At 38.3% G+C, this 18,377-nt stretch overlaps 2 protein-coding genes across 2 annotated transcripts; both read left to right on the plus strand.

Moving 5' to 3' along the window:
- Positions 1-3,326: 3,326 nt before the first annotated feature.
- LOC108174376 (receptor protein kinase TMK1-like) lies at positions 3,327-7,490 on the plus strand. The gene is made up of 2 exons (XM_029096172.2): positions 3,327-6,106; positions 6,699-7,490. The coding sequence occupies exons 1-2, from the start codon at positions 3,817-3,819 to the stop codon at positions 7,235-7,237; spliced, it is 2,829 nt and encodes a 942-aa protein (XP_028952005.2). The 5' UTR covers positions 3,327-3,816; the 3' UTR covers positions 7,238-7,490.
- A 5,964-nt stretch (positions 7,491-13,454) lies between these two features.
- LOC103444599 (U-box domain-containing protein 21-like) lies at positions 13,455-15,055 on the plus strand. The gene has a single exon (XM_008383555.4). It carries the CDS (start codon positions 13,562-13,564, stop codon positions 14,888-14,890), a length of 1,329 nt encoding a protein of 442 aa, XP_008381777.1. The 5' UTR covers positions 13,455-13,561; the 3' UTR covers positions 14,891-15,055.
- Positions 15,056-18,377: the final 3,322 nt, after the last annotated feature.

Genomic DNA, 18,377 nt, shown 5'->3' on the forward strand with positions numbered 1-18,377 from the left:
CAATTATTTTTCAAATCCTGAAATAAAAATATTACTTTCACCACATTTTATCATCTCTATGATAAAAGGTGGGATCCACCAAAACATGGTAAGTTAAGCATTACTCTTATTATTGTAATTTTCCCGTGTTTTGTATATCGTTGACATTTGATTGCTATTCCGTGAATATTCAATCCACATGTCACTATTTTTTTTCATTTAGTTCAACAATTTAAATTGAATATTTGGTTATTTTAACCAAATTATTTTTAATGTTTTTTTAATCTATTTGATTACTTGACCTAATTTAATCTCTTTTTTTTTTGTTTTTTTTAATTAAAATGCATATTATTATTAAAGAGAGCGAAGATAATTTGAAACTATTACAATAATTTAGAGAAAGAGAGTTTCGAAACGGAATGCATAAATGAAAATTCAACATCTTTTCAACAAGGATATTTGATAAAATACACGCTACTCAAGCCAATTCATCGACGTTCACGTCAACTAGAATAGACACGCACGAGCACTAATTAGGGTTTGGGCTTTTTAGTGACATTCTAAGTTTGGCCAATTCAGTATTACTTTCCAATCGGCAAACCAAAGCAAATATTTTGTGTGGCATGCATTATTTAGGTTAGCATTATATTATAATAAATATAGAATATTGGCTTTTCCATCAATTTTTGTATGGTGCCACGTGGAAAAAGAAAACAAATGTAGGATCCCATGTTACATGTGGACAAATTACATCGGACCAGGATATTGGTCTTAAGTTTATGGTCATCGATGTCCGACCTTTGGATGGTCCATATAATATTTTGACGTTATCTTCTTCGTCGACATCTCTTCCGTACAATCATTTTATGCAGCCGACCCGACCCAACCCAACTCGAATGTGGTCCCGCTATTGCCATGGCTGGATGTGGTCTTGCCACTTGAACAATGATATGTGTGGTCACGTTTATTAGTGCTGATTTCATGTGGTTTTGCTTTTCTGCAATGATTTTGTATATTCTTGTTATTCGACGAAAACAAGTTGTAATTACCGATACGAATCTATTACGCCTATCGTCTTAGGTAGTTGTGATAGCCGTGTAGGAGTTTACTCTACGACTTCTTGTCAACCAGAAAAAACAAACGGCATCAAGGCATATAGTGGAGGCCCTGAGGCTCTACATTAATACATTTGGATGTTGGGCGGTGGGTTTCCAGTAAAGATTTTAATGAAGTTAGATGAGGTTTCACATCAACTTCTTATAGTCCTTTAAGCTTTTCGATCTTAGGATACATTCTTACACGCCTTTTCATGTATAATGAAATTTAAACTTGATTTGTGAATAGTATAGGATAACGTGAATCATGTATGTCCTATGAATCTCACACGTGAGTAAACATACTGTAATATCTCGAAAAAAGTTAAAATTCAACTCTAAATTAAATACGGACGAATAATATTAAACAAATGAATTTATACAAATTGCAATATTATTTTTCTTTCGGTGCTTGAAATTTAGAAGTTTGAATCTTCGTGCACAAAATAGTTAAAAAAATAAAATAAAAGAGGGGAATTAAAAATAAAATACACCTTATGTCAGTAGTGTCCAAATGTAGGAGTTGGCACTTGGAACAGAAAATCAAAACCGAAACACGAATCGAATCGAACTGCACCGAACGGTTCAGTTTTGCGGTTTTGAAACTGAACAGCGGCTAAGAAAATGGTTTGGTTTTGGTTTTGGGTTTTCAAAACTGCACCGAAACCGAAACCGCACCATATATTAAATGTTATGTTTTAATTGGTTCTTTATTAGAGTCCATACATTTATAATATGGACTCAACTACACTATAATAGAATGTCATCCAATTTTGCACCTCTATTCGAGTCCATACATGTATCTCTCTTTCAAAACCCATGTTCATCTATTTGGTCACATGCAAGAAGCTGTGCAATCAATAGTACTCATATTGCAATAGAATTACTAATTCCAACCCTTGATCACAACGCTCCGCACAATCTAAATAAGGCACAGAGTTCATAGATGTGCTAGAAGCTTGAACCTGATTAATGCAGCACACCTGTAATTAGCAACATTCTTTCGCTTGAGAAATGTGCTTCATAACAGTGCTTATCTTGATATATATCTTAAACAAATTGTGCAGTATGAAAGATGTATACATATATACTTTCTTTAATGCTTGTGTGTTGTAGATTGGTGCTAATGTTGCATATGGTCAGACAAATCTCTCTATCTCTGACATCCTTTGCTGCAGTTTTGCTTTTGCTGCTGTTTTTCGCTACAATTTTGTTGCAGGTTCATTAATTAATGTACGAGGAAAATGAGATCATCTTATGCGTAAATAGGTATAAATTTAAAATTGTAACTTTTTTTAAAAAAACCGAATCAAAACCGTTTGAAATTGCACCAAACTGAATCAACCGGTTTGATTTCATTTTGCTTTTGGCTTCAAAATTGCACTGAATCAAGCCGTAAAAAGTTTCGATTTTGATTGTTATTTCACTTGAAACCGAACCAAACCGTACCGCACCGCTTCCATCTCTATCCAAATGTATGCCATGCAAAAGATCGTTCGAAGATTTGGGCCCAATGGACCTTTTTTTTTAAGGAAAACTAATGAAAATGGCTTGAAAACTTTGAGTTTTAATGATAAGGACAAAATAAAGGGTAAAGTGAATAGTACCAAGTTTGACTTTTTAGTGTAAAAATGTGGTTTTTCGTTAAAGTAAATAGTACCGTGAGCTTTTCGTTAAAACTCCATTTTTTTTAACATTCGGGTCGTCATAAGTCCACCCTCCGCGAATTAAAAATAATTATTAAGTTAGTTGTCAAACATTAAGGAAATTAATTAGGGTAATCGGAACTGTCAGTCCCCGATTAATGCCAATTTCTAAGAAAATGGTTGGTGGGTACACACAAATAAACAGACAGAAAAAGCCAAAACAATCACACCATTATTTACTCCAAATCATCCCTTAATTTCCTGCTAGATTACGGCTTCTGATTACAACTCAACGATCATGTCAAATCAATTAACAAATCCACTAGGATTCATTTCTAATTAGGAAAAAAAAACTTACTATTTAGCCATATATCAATAGTCTATTTTTGTTTTTCGTATGTAGTGACAGAGTTTCTAACTTTTAAACTTATCTAAATATCACAATATATAGTTGAGTTATTTATAATCATGCTCACAAGAGCAATTTACATGATACAGTTATATATAATAAAAATAAAAATTAACATTTATATTATGGAATTAGTTCAAAACGAGAAGAACGATATATTCTTGCCGTATAAGTCATTCTTCCGCGTTAGAAAATTGAGATGAGAATAATACCAAAAATATAGTAAGATGGAAGACAGCAAAGCTCTTACCCATCGTCCACTATTGAGTAGTACGTGTAGCAGACTGCACAAGCAAAAGTCTTTAAACCAAAACAAGAAATTTGTAATCAAAACCGACCCATTCTCCTCCTCTTTCCTTTTCCAATTTATTTCCTTGGATTTCTTTCAATCGAAACAGAGAGAGAAAATCGCACACGTAAATCGTTATGCCAGCTTGTTTTTCTCTGTTCCCAAACACTACCCAACCGAAAATCAGAGTATCATTCAAAGCGCCACGAAAATCAGAGTATCATTCAAAGCCCCACGAACTCTCCAATTAAACCCCCAAAAACGTTCGCCTTTTCTCCGCTCAATTCTCCGCCGTTTCTCCTCCCATAAACCCTAGAGATTTCTGCTCTTCTTTTCTCTGTCAAAGTCTGTATCTTTCTTCCTTTTCATCCACTTTCTTGTATTTTTTTCTGAAAAAAAATGAAGGAACCCCAACTGGGTTTCTGGGGTTCTTTCCCCGTTCTGCTGCTTTTGTTTTTCTCGCTGTACCCACCAGTACACTCCCAGTCCGGCGGTGGCGGCGACGACGGAGGGGCCATGGAAGCACTCCGGAAAAGCATCGGCTCCAACAATCTCGGGTGGTCCGGCACCGATTACTGCAAATGGGGAAAAGTGAGTTGCCAGGCCGGCAAGGTTTTCAAAATCCAATTGGGTAATCAGAAACTCACCGGCACGCTGCCGCCGGAAATCCAAAAGCTTTCGAATTTGCAGCAACTGGAAGTTCAGAACAACCAACTCACCGGACCTTTTCCGAGCCTCTCCGGGGTGCAACCGCTTCAGGTCCTCCTCGCCCACGACAACAACTTCTCGTCCTTCCCCTCCGATTTCTTCACCGGACTCACCTCCCTCGTCAACATCAACATCGACCACAATCCCTTCGCTGCGTGGCAGATTCCCAACACTCTCAAAGGTGCCACACAGCTGAAGGAATTCTCCGCCACCGAGACCAACATCACCGGAAGAATCCCCGATATCTTCAGCAGTTCCAATTTCCCAGGTTTGACTGATCTACATTTGGCTTTCAATTACCTTGAAGGCGAATTGCCTGCTAGTTTTTCGAGTTCGAGTATTCAGTCCCTCTGGTTGAACAGCCAACAGGGCACCAATAGGCTTAATGGTACTATTGATGTGTTACAGAACATGACTTCTCTGCGTGAGGTTTGGTTACATGGTAATTATTTCACCGGTCCTATACCGGACCTGTCGAACTTAGGTTACTTGACCACTCTGAGTTTGAGGGATAACAAGCTCACCGGCGTTGTTCCCGCGTCTTTGTTGAATCTTAAATCCCTTACTTCTGTTAATTTGACCAATAATATGCTTCAAGGACCAATGCCCAAGTTTGGCGATGGGGTTCTGGTGGATATGTCGGGGTTAAATAGTTTTTGCAGTGATAAGCCGGGTGTTGATTGCGACGCTCGTGTCAATGTATTGCTTTCGGTCATCAAAGACATGGGTTATCCTACTGTTTTTGCAGATAGTTGGAAGGGGAACGATTCTTGTGATAACTGGAAGGGAATTACGTGTAATGGTGGAAACATCACTGTTGTCAATTTTCGGAGCCTGGGTCTTTCGGGTACGATCTCTTCAAATTATTCTCTGCTTACCTCCTTGCAGACATTGAGACTTGACAATAATAACCTCACGGGTACAATACCAAAGGAGCTTACGCAACTGCCCAACCTTCAACAGATAGATGTTAGTAACAATCAACTTTTTGGTCAAGTACCAAAGTTTAAGAATGTGGACGTGAAAACTGATGGGAACCCTAATATTGGTCAGGATCATCCCCCTTCGCCAGCGACGCCTACAATTCCTAATTCACCGCCTGCCTCCCCCTCAGATGGAGGTAAAAAATCTAGGAGTGGGGTGGTTGTTGGGGCTGTCATCGGCACCGTTGGCGGATTGGTTGTAGTTGGGTTTGTTGCTTTCTGTCTACTTAAGAAAAAGCATAAGCATTCTGGCAGAGTACAAAGTCCAAACGCATTGGTTATTCATCCTCGTCACTCTGGCGATCAAAATGCAGTCAAGATCACGGTTGCTAACTCTGGGGTTAATCGCGGTGAAAATGAGTCCTATAATAGTCCGGCCAACAGTGGACCTAATGACATTCATGTGGTTGAGGCTGGAAGTATGGTCATTTCGATCCAAGTTTTGAGAGATGTGACCAATAATTTCAGCGAAAATAATGTATTAGGAAAAGGTGGTTTTGGAACTGTGTACAAAGGGGAGTTGCATGATGGGACAAAGATTGCAGTGAAGAGGATGGAATCTGGAGTAGTGGCGGAGAAGGGTCTAAATGAGTTCAAGTCTGAGATTGCAGTTCTTACTAAAGTCCGACACCGCCACTTGGTTGGACTTCTTGGCTATTGTTTGGACGGAAACGAGAGGCTTCTTGTTTATGAATACATGCCTCAAGGGACTCTTAGTAGATACTTGTTCAACTGGAAAGAGGAAGGTCTGAAGCCACTTGAATGGACTAGAAGGCTGACCATTGCCTTGGATGTTGCAAGAGGGGTTGAGTATCTCCACGGTTTAGCCAGCCAGACTTTCATTCACAGGGATCTTAAACCTTCGAACATTTTACTCGGAGATGATATGCGGGCTAAAGTTTCAGATTTTGGACTGGTTCGTCTTGCTCCAGAAGGGAAAGCCTCAATTGAGACGAGACTAGCCGGAACTTTTGGCTATTTGGCTCCAGAGTATGCAGGTAAAACATTTCTATATGCACTCTTCTTTTCAAATTCCATTTGAGTACCACGAAAGGTATTTTCTTTGTAAAGTATGATTAGATATTCCAGCAAATGTCATTGTTCAATGAACTAAGACAACTATGAGATTATCTCTCACTGATTATTCTTTGTGCAAACCGCGAGTCACATGTAGGAATATATTAGATTCACTGCATCATTTACGCACTAAACTCATATGTTCCAATTCTTTAATTTTCCTTGGATATTCTGGCATCCTAAGTAGTTTATAATTTTCAAAATCAGGGATGTGAAGAAGATAGAATGGCTTCTGTCTGTGACGAGCATTTGTTGTCTCAAACATGTTGACTGAATTTATATGTATCTGATGTAGGATTATTGGGAAGGTTAATAAAACCATTCAGCTCAGTATTTTATAGTTTCATGTTACTGACATTTTCCACTTGTTCCATAATCTGTTATGTGGTGCATTTTCTTCTTGCTATAGCCTCATGGCATTTGGTCATAAGGTTTGTGGTACTTAATTATGCTTACTGTCTTTCGATTAATAAAAAATCAAGGCACTAAGACCACAACTTTGTAATGTATCAGCAACTGGGCGGATGACACTCAAGGTTGACGTGTATAGCTTTGGAGTGATCTTAATGGAGCTGATCACGGGTAGAAGAGCAATTGATGAAAGCCAACCAGAGGAGAGCTTGCACCTTGTTACATGGTTCCGCAGAATGCTCATTAACAAGGATGCATTCCGGAAGGCCATTGATCCAACAATTGATCTCAATGAGGAAACTCTTTCTAGTATTAACACCGTCGCTGAGCTTGCTGGGCATTGCAGCGCAAGGGAGCCCTACCAGAGGCCCGACATGGGTCATGCAGTCAATGTTCTTTCGTCGCTCGTTGAGCATTGGAAACCATCTGAAGCCGAAGATTCTGATGATATGTATGGAATTGACCTCGAAATGACCTTACCACAAGCACTAAAGAAGTGGCAGGCTTTTGAAGGCAATAGCAACCTTGATGGGTCTTCATCTTCTTCATCGTTCTTTGCCAGCGGGGACAACACCCAAACTAGCATACCTACTCGGCCATCTGGATTTGCGGAATCGTTTACATCATTGGATGGGCGGTAAAGGTCGAGAAAGAAGTTCAGAGCTACATTGAATGTTCAAATGGCTTGTAGTTATTGTGTTTGTTATCCTGATGTGGACAGGGGATGCATTTTTTCGTTTACATTTTTATGTTAAGATAGTTTAAATCTCTGGTGCTCTAGGAATTCTGGTGATTAGTCTAAGAGGTTGAAGAAAATGGCTGATTAAGCCTCTGATGTGGTCCTGTTAATTTTTTTTCCCAATCTGAGAACCTAGTTTAATAGTTTGCCCAAAATTGTTTCCGGTTTGGTCATTGTCATACGCAACTGGGCGAGGCTGACTACACATTAGGATGGATGAAGGAGGATAAGGTTCGTTGGCCAAACCAGAACAAGTAGAACCATCAGCTCGAGAAATTTTTCCTTGTGACCGGAACGCGGGTGGTATACCACGTATTTTCATACAAGTGATGGAAAATTGTATTTTTTAAGTTATTAACTTTTTAACACACATATCTCACCATTTGTATAGTAACACATGATGTTTCACTTCGTGTTTCAGTTACATTGAAAAATCTCTCCAGCTCAGCCTCCCTTGGATTTTGCCCACCAATGGCCAATGGCCGTCGAGTAAGTGGATGCTGGAAAACGGCGGCAACTAGTGACACGTGTCCGACATGGACTGGAGTAGATATGGTTTGCCAGCTACAAAGTTGTTGTGTTTCTACTTCTAGAATATTCTCCAACTCCGACATTGACGGCGGGGGGCACATCCCGCGTGTCTCGGCTTTATTCCTAATAACTCGTCGTATTCTTCCAAAAAAAAAAAAAAAAAAAGATCACTCGTCGTTATCTTCAATCCAATTTTTTTTATATGACGTATTTGTTAGGTTAGCTAAACGTCGACGTTTTAGTCCAAATTTTAATTTTATGGGTAAAATACAAAAAACTACATCAATTATTGGTGTCACGACACTTTCATATCTCATCTTTTAAAATTGACAATGTCATACCTCATCTTTAGAATTTGGTCCAATGTTATACCTTCCATTACTTGGCTGTGAAATTTTCAGTTAAATGCTGACATGGCTTGATTCGGAACCAACTTTCTATTAAAATAATAAAGAAAAATAAAAAAACAAAAACTTTTTTTTTTCTTTTTCTTTTCTCTATCTTCTTCTTCTGCAGGTTGGATGGGTTGGGGAGGGGGTGGGACAAACGACCTTTTCATTTTTTTTTCCTTTCTTCTTCTTTTTCTTTTTGGTTGCAGGGGTTTCCTTTTTTTTCTCTCTCTCCTTCTTCTTCTGCTTTTGCAGGTTGGGTTTTTTTTTTTTTTTTTTCCTCTCCCTCTCTTTCTCTCTACTTCTTCTTCTGCAGGTTGGATTGGGGGAGGGGGACGGGCGAACTGGTTTCCGTTTTTTTTTTTTTTTTTTCCTTATCTTTCTTCTTCTTCTGCAGGTTAGGGGTGGTGGATTTGGGTTGCAGGTGTGGGAGGGATCAGAGTTTTGACAGACGAACTGGGTTTCCTTCTTCTTTCGTTTTTTTTCTTTCCCCCTTCTCTATTCTGATTTGGGTTGCAGGTGTGGGAGGGATCGGGGTTTTGGGAAGGGGTGGGGGTTGGTGGGGTGATGGGATCTTGGGATCTGGGGGGGTTTGGTGCGGTGATGATATTTGGGGGGGGGGATGGGATTGATGTGTTTTCAAATTATTTATTTATTTTTTATTTTTTGTTGAAGATTAAGCAGGTAGGGGGAAGCAGATGACAGGGGAGAAGAGAGGGGGGGGGGAAAGAAGATGACGAACTGAGGGTTTTTTTATTTATTATAAACTTTTATGTACTATTTTAATATTTAAATAATATTAAATAATTTTGTTTTAGTTTTTAATTATATTTTATTAATTTTTTAATAAAAAATGGGTCCCTAATCAAGGCACGTTAGTATTTAACTGATAAATTCACGGCCAAGTAACGGAAGGTATAACATTGGATCAAATTCGTAAGATGAGGTATGAAAGTGTCGTGACACCAATAATTGAGGTAGTTTTTTGTACTTTACCCAAATTTTATTTAAAGAGAAAAACATCTTTTATCCTTGATAATAATTTTCAAATTACTGGTACATTCTCATCGTAATATCGTGTGTGAATAACTCTCATCGTAATATCGTGTGTGAATAACACAAACGTCTTGTACACAACAAATTTATATATTGACAATAACAACATATTCTACGAATGTCATGTTTGACAAGAACAACAATAATAACAAAACTTTATCCTACGAAGTAGGGGGCTGGGTGTATGAATCTAAGATCACTACTGCGCTTGGTTTTGTGCCAAATATTTCGTTAGCTTCAAGTACTCTATGTCTTTTTTTAGAATTTATGTATCTATTTGCCATGAATCTCTTAGAATTTCTAAACCCTTACTATACCTCTTTGCCATGAATCTCTATCTCATTGTCATATTTTTTAACTGGAGTATTTATTATAAGTCTTCAGTTCACAAAATCATGCTTGATAAAATAAAATTAAAAATATAACTCGTGAGTTAGGTTGGTTTGTGTCGAAATGCCCTAATCCTCTCTATTTTCCATCAAATTTGTTATCTTCCTAAGCTTAAACATCGATTTTTGTCATCTCCAAAATATACTAGTAAAGTGTTGTGCTTTAGAATGCCAACACTAATTGAGGCTTAAAATATGGTTAGTTTAGTAGGAGAAAGTCTTATGTCGAGACGCCTGTAGAACCTCTACGCATAAAGAGTTGAACTAGAAAATGAATGGTATCTAAAATAGGGAATGATGTATTTAGTATGTGCGGTCCAATGACGATGTGTTATCCGAAGTCCATTCCAATTTTTTTAAATGATACAATTATATTCAACAATTATGCCCGCATTTTTCTCGTGTGACAATTCACACCACAATAAACAATCAGTGCATACATCGGGATAGCAAAGTGTTTGGACCCAATTTTGCACTATCGGTCCGTTTAATTGAGGCCGTTGAATTTTAATAGATGTTATCATTGGACCATCATAGTAATTATCTTGTGAAAATGTTGAATTTGGATATGAGAATAAAACTGAGAGAGTTTATTCAATAAGAAAATAGTCTCCATGCCATATTGGAGACCACAAAATTAGTTGGCCTTTATTTAAGATCAATCTGGCTTTGACCTAGTGGTGGAGCTAGAATTTTCAAATAATGGGATCATAATATCAACTAAAAAAGCTTCATTGGCCCATTTAGTCGGACACCTAATAGGCACTTGCCGATTCCTGCCAACACATGCCGAAAGCTTACGTCAATATATGTCGACAACTACTATTACTAGGCTTTGTCGATGGATACATACTGTGGAGTAATGTTGAAAACTACCAAGACTTGTCAACTTAGGTATTTCATCAAGCATATGGTGCACACAAGAAGAGAGAAAAGGAAGACAAATACGATAGAAGAAAATAGAAGTAAGGGAGGAGGTTGTAATTTAGTTTACCTTAACTATTTATAGGGGTTGTTGATGCACAAAATCCGGAGGATCTTGGACCAACGTAAATCCGGCCATAAATCACACAAACGCTCAAAAATACAAAGATGTATTGTGGTTCACCCCAATGGTTGGGCTACGTCCACACTAATGTTGATTATGTATGTATGTATGGATTACAATAGATCAGAAAGGGAGATCTATGTGGATGCAACCCTTGCAATTTTGCTATCTGTTTGGCTGAGAGGGTATTGAGATATGAGACTTTGTTTGCATGTGTGAGGATATGAGATGTGTGGCTCTCTGATGTTGAGTGAAGGTGAGACCTTCTAATGAGGGTTAGAGAGAGTCCCTTTTATAGAATAAGGGCTCCCTCCCTTTTTACATTTGTCATGGGTTTAGGGATGAGGTCCAAAGACGAGGCCCAATATATGGTACCAATAGGGATCGAATACAACACATAAATAGATACACATATAGTTTTTGAAATTATTGAGATCAAAAGCAACTAATGACCCCATGTTAACCCTGCCGTTGCTTTGATCTCATACTGATTTGCGGGGGATCGTGATGTATCTTTTGTACAGTCAGCATGGTAAAATTCCATAAAATTATTGGAAAATTGTTTCCTTGAGTCAGCATACACGTGGTCTGCATCAAGCATTTGGAATTTTGATTGAACCTGACTGTGGATAATAGCACCAATTCAGGCTGAGATAATTGTTAGTAAAGGGATTGGCTGATTAAGAGCTATCTGTCATTGAAAGCTGAATTCTATTTGAACTTTTCAGAGATTAGCAATCTTGTCTCCAGATTCTAGAACCCAAGACTAAATGTGTTCTTTTGTATCGTGATCTCTCGAATACATAAGTCAATAGTGCATTCAACACTACCATTACATTCATTCTACTAGCCAACTAAGCTCGGTTGTGAGTTGGCACATCTACGTTAATTAGAAAAATATAGTTAACTTTTAATTACTTGACTTACGCGCTACATGAGTTTGGTAATTTTTAGGACCACCAATTCAATGTGATTTTTGAATTGAATTGGCTCAAAGGCCCAATATTTGAAATGAGGAATTGTAGCCAAACATATCATCCAGTTCAATGCATATCTTCCTCATTTCGACCACAACGGTAAAACTCTATTGAAATCTCACAATCACAGGTATACGAAGCTTCTCACTCCTCCTCCCTCTTTTCTCTGAGATTTACTTATTTTGTTTGTGGTCTATTTATAGTCTTTATTATCGATTGACACGTATTAAGTTTAGGATAATAAAGTGAAGAAGAATTAAGTTAATAATAGAGGCTACAATGACACACACAAAATAAATGTTACATATCTGTCCCATTTCCATTCTATGCTGACATTCACCATTCTGCGAATTTTTCCATGTAACTAATGAAATTCTATCTTCACATTAGCATAGGATGGAAGTGGAAAAGATCGGTTTGAGAATGCCAAAACTATATATCCACCCCCATCAGATTATCCATGCCCACAAATTTTTTTACCTTTCCTACATTATTACTTATCTCATTATATGATACGTGCCGCATGATAAAAATATATTAATACAAGGATGTAATTTCCATTGCAATTTAAAATTACATTATTACTTATCTTATTGTATGATACATACCGCATGATAAAAACATATTAATACGAGGATATATTTTCCGTTGCAACTTAGAATTCATCCACCAATTGCGTGCATGATCGCTTAGGCACAGAGTATACCCTCTATTGCCACAAAATGACAAAACCAAAATCACACGACTAAGCCTCTTTTTTCTTTTGTTGGAAATCACACGAAAAGCTGGTGTCCGTGTTCATGCGCGTATTAGCCCAATGGTGAAACTAATCAAACACATTAGAAAAGACCAATCTAATTAACTAATGAATTAATTTAAAGTTTTAGACCCATTCATCTCACATGCTGATTTGGTCCAAGAAGAAATTTTTAATTATGATAAGAACACGAGTGATACATCACGTATTTTTATGTAAGTGGTGAAATTTTGTATTTTTTAAGTTATTAACTTTCCAACTCATAGAGGTCGCACTTGGTGCGATGGCAAGTGCCTTCGCCCATGAGCGGTAGGTCTCGGGTTCGAGACTTGGGAGCAGCCTCTCCATAAATGGGGGTAAGGCTAGCCGACATTCACCTCTCCCAGACCCTGCGTAAAGCGGGAGCCTTGTGCACTGGGTACGACCTTTTATTAACTTTCCAACTCACATATTTCTCAATTTGCATAGTAACACGTCGTGTACTACTCCGTGTGCCAGTCACATTAAAAAATCTCTCTAGTCCAAGGGTTTACAAATATTATACAATCCGAGTCGGTCGGTTGACTGGCATGGCGTCAAACCTTTGATTCTTTTCCAAACAGTACGTACAGAAATGCCCAACCCCTCTCCTCCTTTGACGGTGTACTATCCAGTTCATCTCTTACAATTTCAAATATTCAACGGTCAAATATTCGAAACCCATCACCCCTTCCTTTCATCATTAATCTCCCTTTTACAAACGGACTAGAATTATCTCATTTCCTCTTTTTATCCTCTTATCTCACATTCTTTATTTTGCCTTTTTTTTTATTTATTAAAAATTAATATAAAATATTGACGTAACTTAATCGTAACTGTTCAAATAGAAGAATATGGAAGTAACAAAAAGAGGGGCTCCTTTATAAACCTTTTCCTAAGTTTCAAACTTGAACTGCGTCCATACTATATATATCATATATTATACACACACACACCAGCGGTCCAACCTCATCTCTCTCATTCAACACAAAACACAAAAACAAGCATCATCCATCCACCTACTGTACCATTCTAACTTTGATATCTCAGATTCAGTAATCATGACCTTGTCATGGAGAAGATTGAGAGCCGGCCGCCGTGCTGCCAAGGAAGGTGAGACTGGCGACATGGAGCTGACCATACCAAACCACTTCCGGTGCCCAATCTCACTCGACTTGATGAAGGATCCGGTCACGCTGTCCACCGGGATCACGTACGACCGCCACAGCATAGAGACGTGGATCGAAGCAGAAAACTTCACATGCCCTATTACCAACCAAGTCCTCACAAGCTTTGATCTCATTCCCAACCACACCATCCGCAAGATGATACAAGATTGGTGCGTCGAGAAAAAGTCTTTTGGAATCGAGCGCATTCCCACCCCTCGCATTCCGATCAGTTCGGTTCAGGTTGCCGAGATTTTATCAAAGATCTCGACATCGAGTCATCATCAGAACAAGGATGATTGCCAAGTTTTGGTGACGAAGATCAAGGCGTTGGCGAAAGAAAGCGAGCGTAACAAGCGTTGCATTGTGGCTACTGGCACGGGGAGCGTCTTAGCGGGTGCGTTTAGTGCACTTTCAAATTCTCAACACCATCAAAACGTTGCCGTTTTGGAGGAGATTTTGTCTGCTTTGACTTTGGTTTTCCCGCTTGACGGGGAGGCCAGTTTGTACCTCGGATCGCCTGCTTCGTTGCGTTGCATGGTGTGGTTTTTGGAGAGTGGAGATTTGTCGCAGAGGCGAAACGCAGCGTTAGTGCTCAAAGAGACCGCTGTCTCATCCGATCATGATCATCAGAAGACCGATGCTTTGGCAGAGATTGAAGGAGCTCTCGAAGCGCTAGTGAAGCTGATCAAAGAACCAGTTTGCGCTACTTCTACAAAAGCGTCCTTGGTCATCATTTATCAAATGGTTAACTCATCATCGTCTCTTTCGAAAGAGAAAATTAAAGAGAGATTTGTGGAGATGGAATTGGTGTCGCTGCTTTCGGACTTTCTTGTAGATGCCGAAAGAAGTATTTGCGAGAGGGCATTGGGAGTTCTTGACAGACTTTGTGGAAGCAAGCAAGGAAGGGAAAAGGCCTACCTTCATGCCTTGACCATGCCGGTTGTGGTGAAAAAGATACTTAGGGTTTCAGATCTGGCCACAGAGTTTTCTGTGTCTATTCTTTGGAAGCTTTGCAAGAACGAGACCAGGGAAGATGGAGGTGTGGTCGTGGAGTCCCTTCAAGTGGGTGCGTTTCAGAAGCTCTTGCTGCTTTTGCAAGTTGGGTGTGCGGAGAGGACCAAAGAAAAGGCCACGGACTTGTTGAAGGCGTTGAACATTCATAGGGAGAGGTTGGAGTGCATTGATTCTATGGATTTTAAGCAGCTCAAGAGGTCTTTTTGATTATTCATCAATGTTCAGAAGATCATTGTAGTTGTTAATTAGAAGGAGAGAAAGCTAGGGTTACTGATTGACCCTTTTCAAAATTTTCAGAGTTCATCAATGTTGTACAAAATACAAATAATATACATACTAATTGGTTTTACAGCAATTCAGTGCTGATCACTATATATTCGCCTCGTGAGTATGTAGTCTTTCAATTGGTACTTGTTCTTGATGCGTGTATGTCGAGTTAATTAGTTTGAGTGTGTAATAAAACATAATGTTATCTGTACCATATCTATTGATTACCTATAATAGAGGTGAATCCCATATAGGTTCTGTGTAAGTGATTTTGATGAGTCTTTTTGGAACCAGTTTTTAGTAAAAATACAAGTGAATTCCGCAAAAACACTTAAATACTCCCTGCAAGATAATAGCACATAACTGGTGCTTCTTGTAATAAGCATTTCACATGCTTTTGAACAAACTCGAATATTACAAATACCATGTGAGAGCTGCTAGGGTTTTTGTATACAACTATACAAAAATTGTTATATTGTCATCTGTCACTGGAAATATAGAAAACGATTCCACACATATTAGCTACAGACCAACTCAGACTCGATGGCTCCGCAAGATCGCAGGAGCCCGAATTGACTGATCTTTAGAAACTAAACAAACAAACAAAATTGGAAAACACAAAAACAAGAAAATTACAAAGCAAACACAGTAAATCTCTCTCCTTTTAACCAAACTCTGTTTCGGATCCAGCCAAATGAACAAGGCGCAGAGTTTTTAAGTGGCTGACTAATCTAGGTTCTCCAAACTCTGTAAATATTTTTGCAGTCTTGAACACGGATAGAATTCTAAATTTTTTTAGGTTTCTTTAAAAATAGGGGTGTGTTATCCACACACTCCATTTTACTTCTCACGCACCCCTTAATAATTTCTGTCTGTTGATCTTCTTCAATTCATTCGATCAGACGGTTAAAAATTAAAAAAATGTGTGAGAAGTAAAATGGGGTGTGTGGATATCACACCCCTAAAAAATTAGACAAGGGGTGGGTGACCATTAGGTTTTCCAATAACTTTTTTGCAGGATAAAATTCAAATTCTCATCAAACCACGCCTTTGAACGGCAGCTTGGTCGCCAACTTGAAGTCAGTTGTTCTTCTAGATGCTTAAATGGCCCACTACTTTAATAAGCATATATATTATAGATGGATCTATTAGTCATTTGACTATAAACTTTGCAATAATTGACCGATCTCTAGAGAGATTTTTCAGTGTACCCGAAACATATGATGATATGCCAAATGTTATTATAGAAGTGAATGAATTTTTTTTTCAAATGTTGTCCAACTGTATAATGACATATGATGTATCAATCCGTGTTTTTGGCACATTGAAAAATCTCTTCTCCTAGTGAGAACCCGGAGGGTATGATTTATATTTTGTTGTTGGGTTAAAATTATGATGAACGATCATTGCTTTTGTGTGTTGTGTTGAATGAGTGGTTAGGGTTGTAGGGAATATTTTTGCTCATCATCTTCAAGTGATGGTGACGTTCACCATTTTATTTAGGCCTAATCAGATAAATGGTCCCCGTGGTCATATGGTATTCGGACGATAGCCCATGTGGTAAAAAAATTCGGATTTAAACCCCTGTGGTCTAAGTCTGTTAGGATTTATGCCCCAAATTATAATTTCTGTTATTCCTCCGTTAGTTTAGGTGTTTTGGTTAAGGAGAACATTTGACTTTGGTCACATTTATTCCTCCCCATTCCCCAGCTCCGCCGCCGCTTCCCCGTTCCTCGCCTGGGTCGCCAGCCGTGCCAATTCCACCATCAAAATTCAAAAGATAAGGCTTTTGGGTTTTGACGTATTCTTCTCACTCAGGTGGATATGGCAGCTAGGAGACTCTCCTCCTTACTCTCTCGCTCCCTCTTAGCCGCTTCTCCTTCTTCTGGGTTTGCAGCTTCTCTGCTTCGCTCTGGAGGTGACACCTTCTTCCCACTTTTCTACTTTTTACCTTTTACAGTGTTGTTTCACTTGTTCTTCTGGTAATCTTTCATGGGTTTTCTTCATTCGGTTCCATGGTTTTTATGTTCTAACCACATGTGCAAGTAATTTTCTGTATGTGATTTGGGGTGTGTGTATACGCGTGTGTGTGTCTCTCTCTCTCGCTCTGGAATTTTTGAATGATGGTGGAGCCATCATACAGCCAAAGATGCATGGAGTTTTTAATTTTCGTGATTTAATACGACGAATAATACTCCTCACAGAGAAGAGCTAGCAGGCGACCCAGGCGAGGAACGGGGAAGCGGCGGCGGAGCTGGGGAATGGGGAGGAATAAATGTGACCAAAGTCAAATGTTCTCCTTAACCAAAACACCTAAACTAACGGAGGAATAACATAAATTATAATTTGGGGCATAAATCCTAGCAGACTTAGACCACAGGGGTTTAAATCCGAATTTTTTTACCACATGGGCTATCTTCCGAATATCATATGACCACGGGGACCATTTATCCGATTAGGCCTTTTATTTATTACCGTCATATGAGTTTAAATTTTGAGATCTGCATGGTGAATAGACACAAATTTTAAAATTTAAACTCATCTAACAGTGATAAATAAGGTGATAAATATTAACACTACTCGAGAATGGTGTATGTACATGTGTTTTTCTTGGGAACGAAACAAGATAGATCATGTAATTTTCGCCAAACCTAATAATCTAACCTAACAAAAACACACTTAGTACGAAACAATATGGGCATAACAAGGACAACACAACTTTATTATCCCTCTCCCACTCGTTCTGAGCCATTTTTCTGCACCTCCACACTTCTTCGAATACAACTATTAGACCATCTCTAACCCTGACCTAAAACCTAAAAATATTTAGCCCAAAAATTTTTTGTTTTAGCCTAGAAACAGCTTTTCTGCTCCAACCATTATGGTCTAGAATTTTAGCCCCAGATTATTAAAAAATGAATTTAGGTTTTTTTTTTTAAATTAACTTAAAAAAATTATGTAGACTATCCTAAATTAATTTTATGAACACTTTAACCTAAAAATATTTAAATTCTGATAAATTTTGAAAAATCACTAAATCAATACATGAAACTCATGATAACATAAATTTAATACAACGACATTTAATAAACCACATAAACTTAATACAAATGACAATTAATAAACCACATAAACTTAAAAAAAAAAAAGACAATTAATAAACCACATAAACTTAATACAATCAAAAACTCATAAACTACATAAACTTAATGATGATATCCACCATCTTGACTTGGTGGTGGACTTGGTGATGGATTTGGGTGATGGTCTTGAGATGAGTCATCATCTTGAAATACACTCATTGTGGCATACCTTCGTAAAATGTCCTTTTGCTTACCACATAAGTAATTATTCCTCTCTGGAGTGTATTTGTCGAGGTCATCCATCATCAAATTAATTTCGAACCTTTCTTGCTCCCTATCCCCTA

Source organism: Malus domestica, chromosome 16 (assembly GCF_042453785.1).
Source record: "Malus domestica chromosome 16, GDT2T_hap1".
NCBI classification, from domain to species: Eukaryota; Viridiplantae; Streptophyta; class Magnoliopsida; order Rosales; family Rosaceae; genus Malus; species Malus domestica.

What these genes read in the sequence shown, in the direction of transcription:
- LOC108174376 (XM_029096172.2), top strand. Translation starts at nt 3,817, where the DNA reads ATGAAGGAACCCCAACTGGGTTTCTGGGGTTCTTTCCCCGTTCTGCTG. An exon ending in TTTGGCTCCAGAGTATGCAG is followed by an intron (nt 6,107 to 6,698) that starts GTAAAACATTTC and finishes GTAATGTATCAG; the next exon opens with CAACTGGGCGGATGACACTC.
- LOC103444599 (XM_008383555.4), top strand. Translation starts at nt 13,562, where the DNA reads ATGACCTTGTCATGGAGAAGATTGAGAGCCGGCCGCCGTGCTGCCAAG.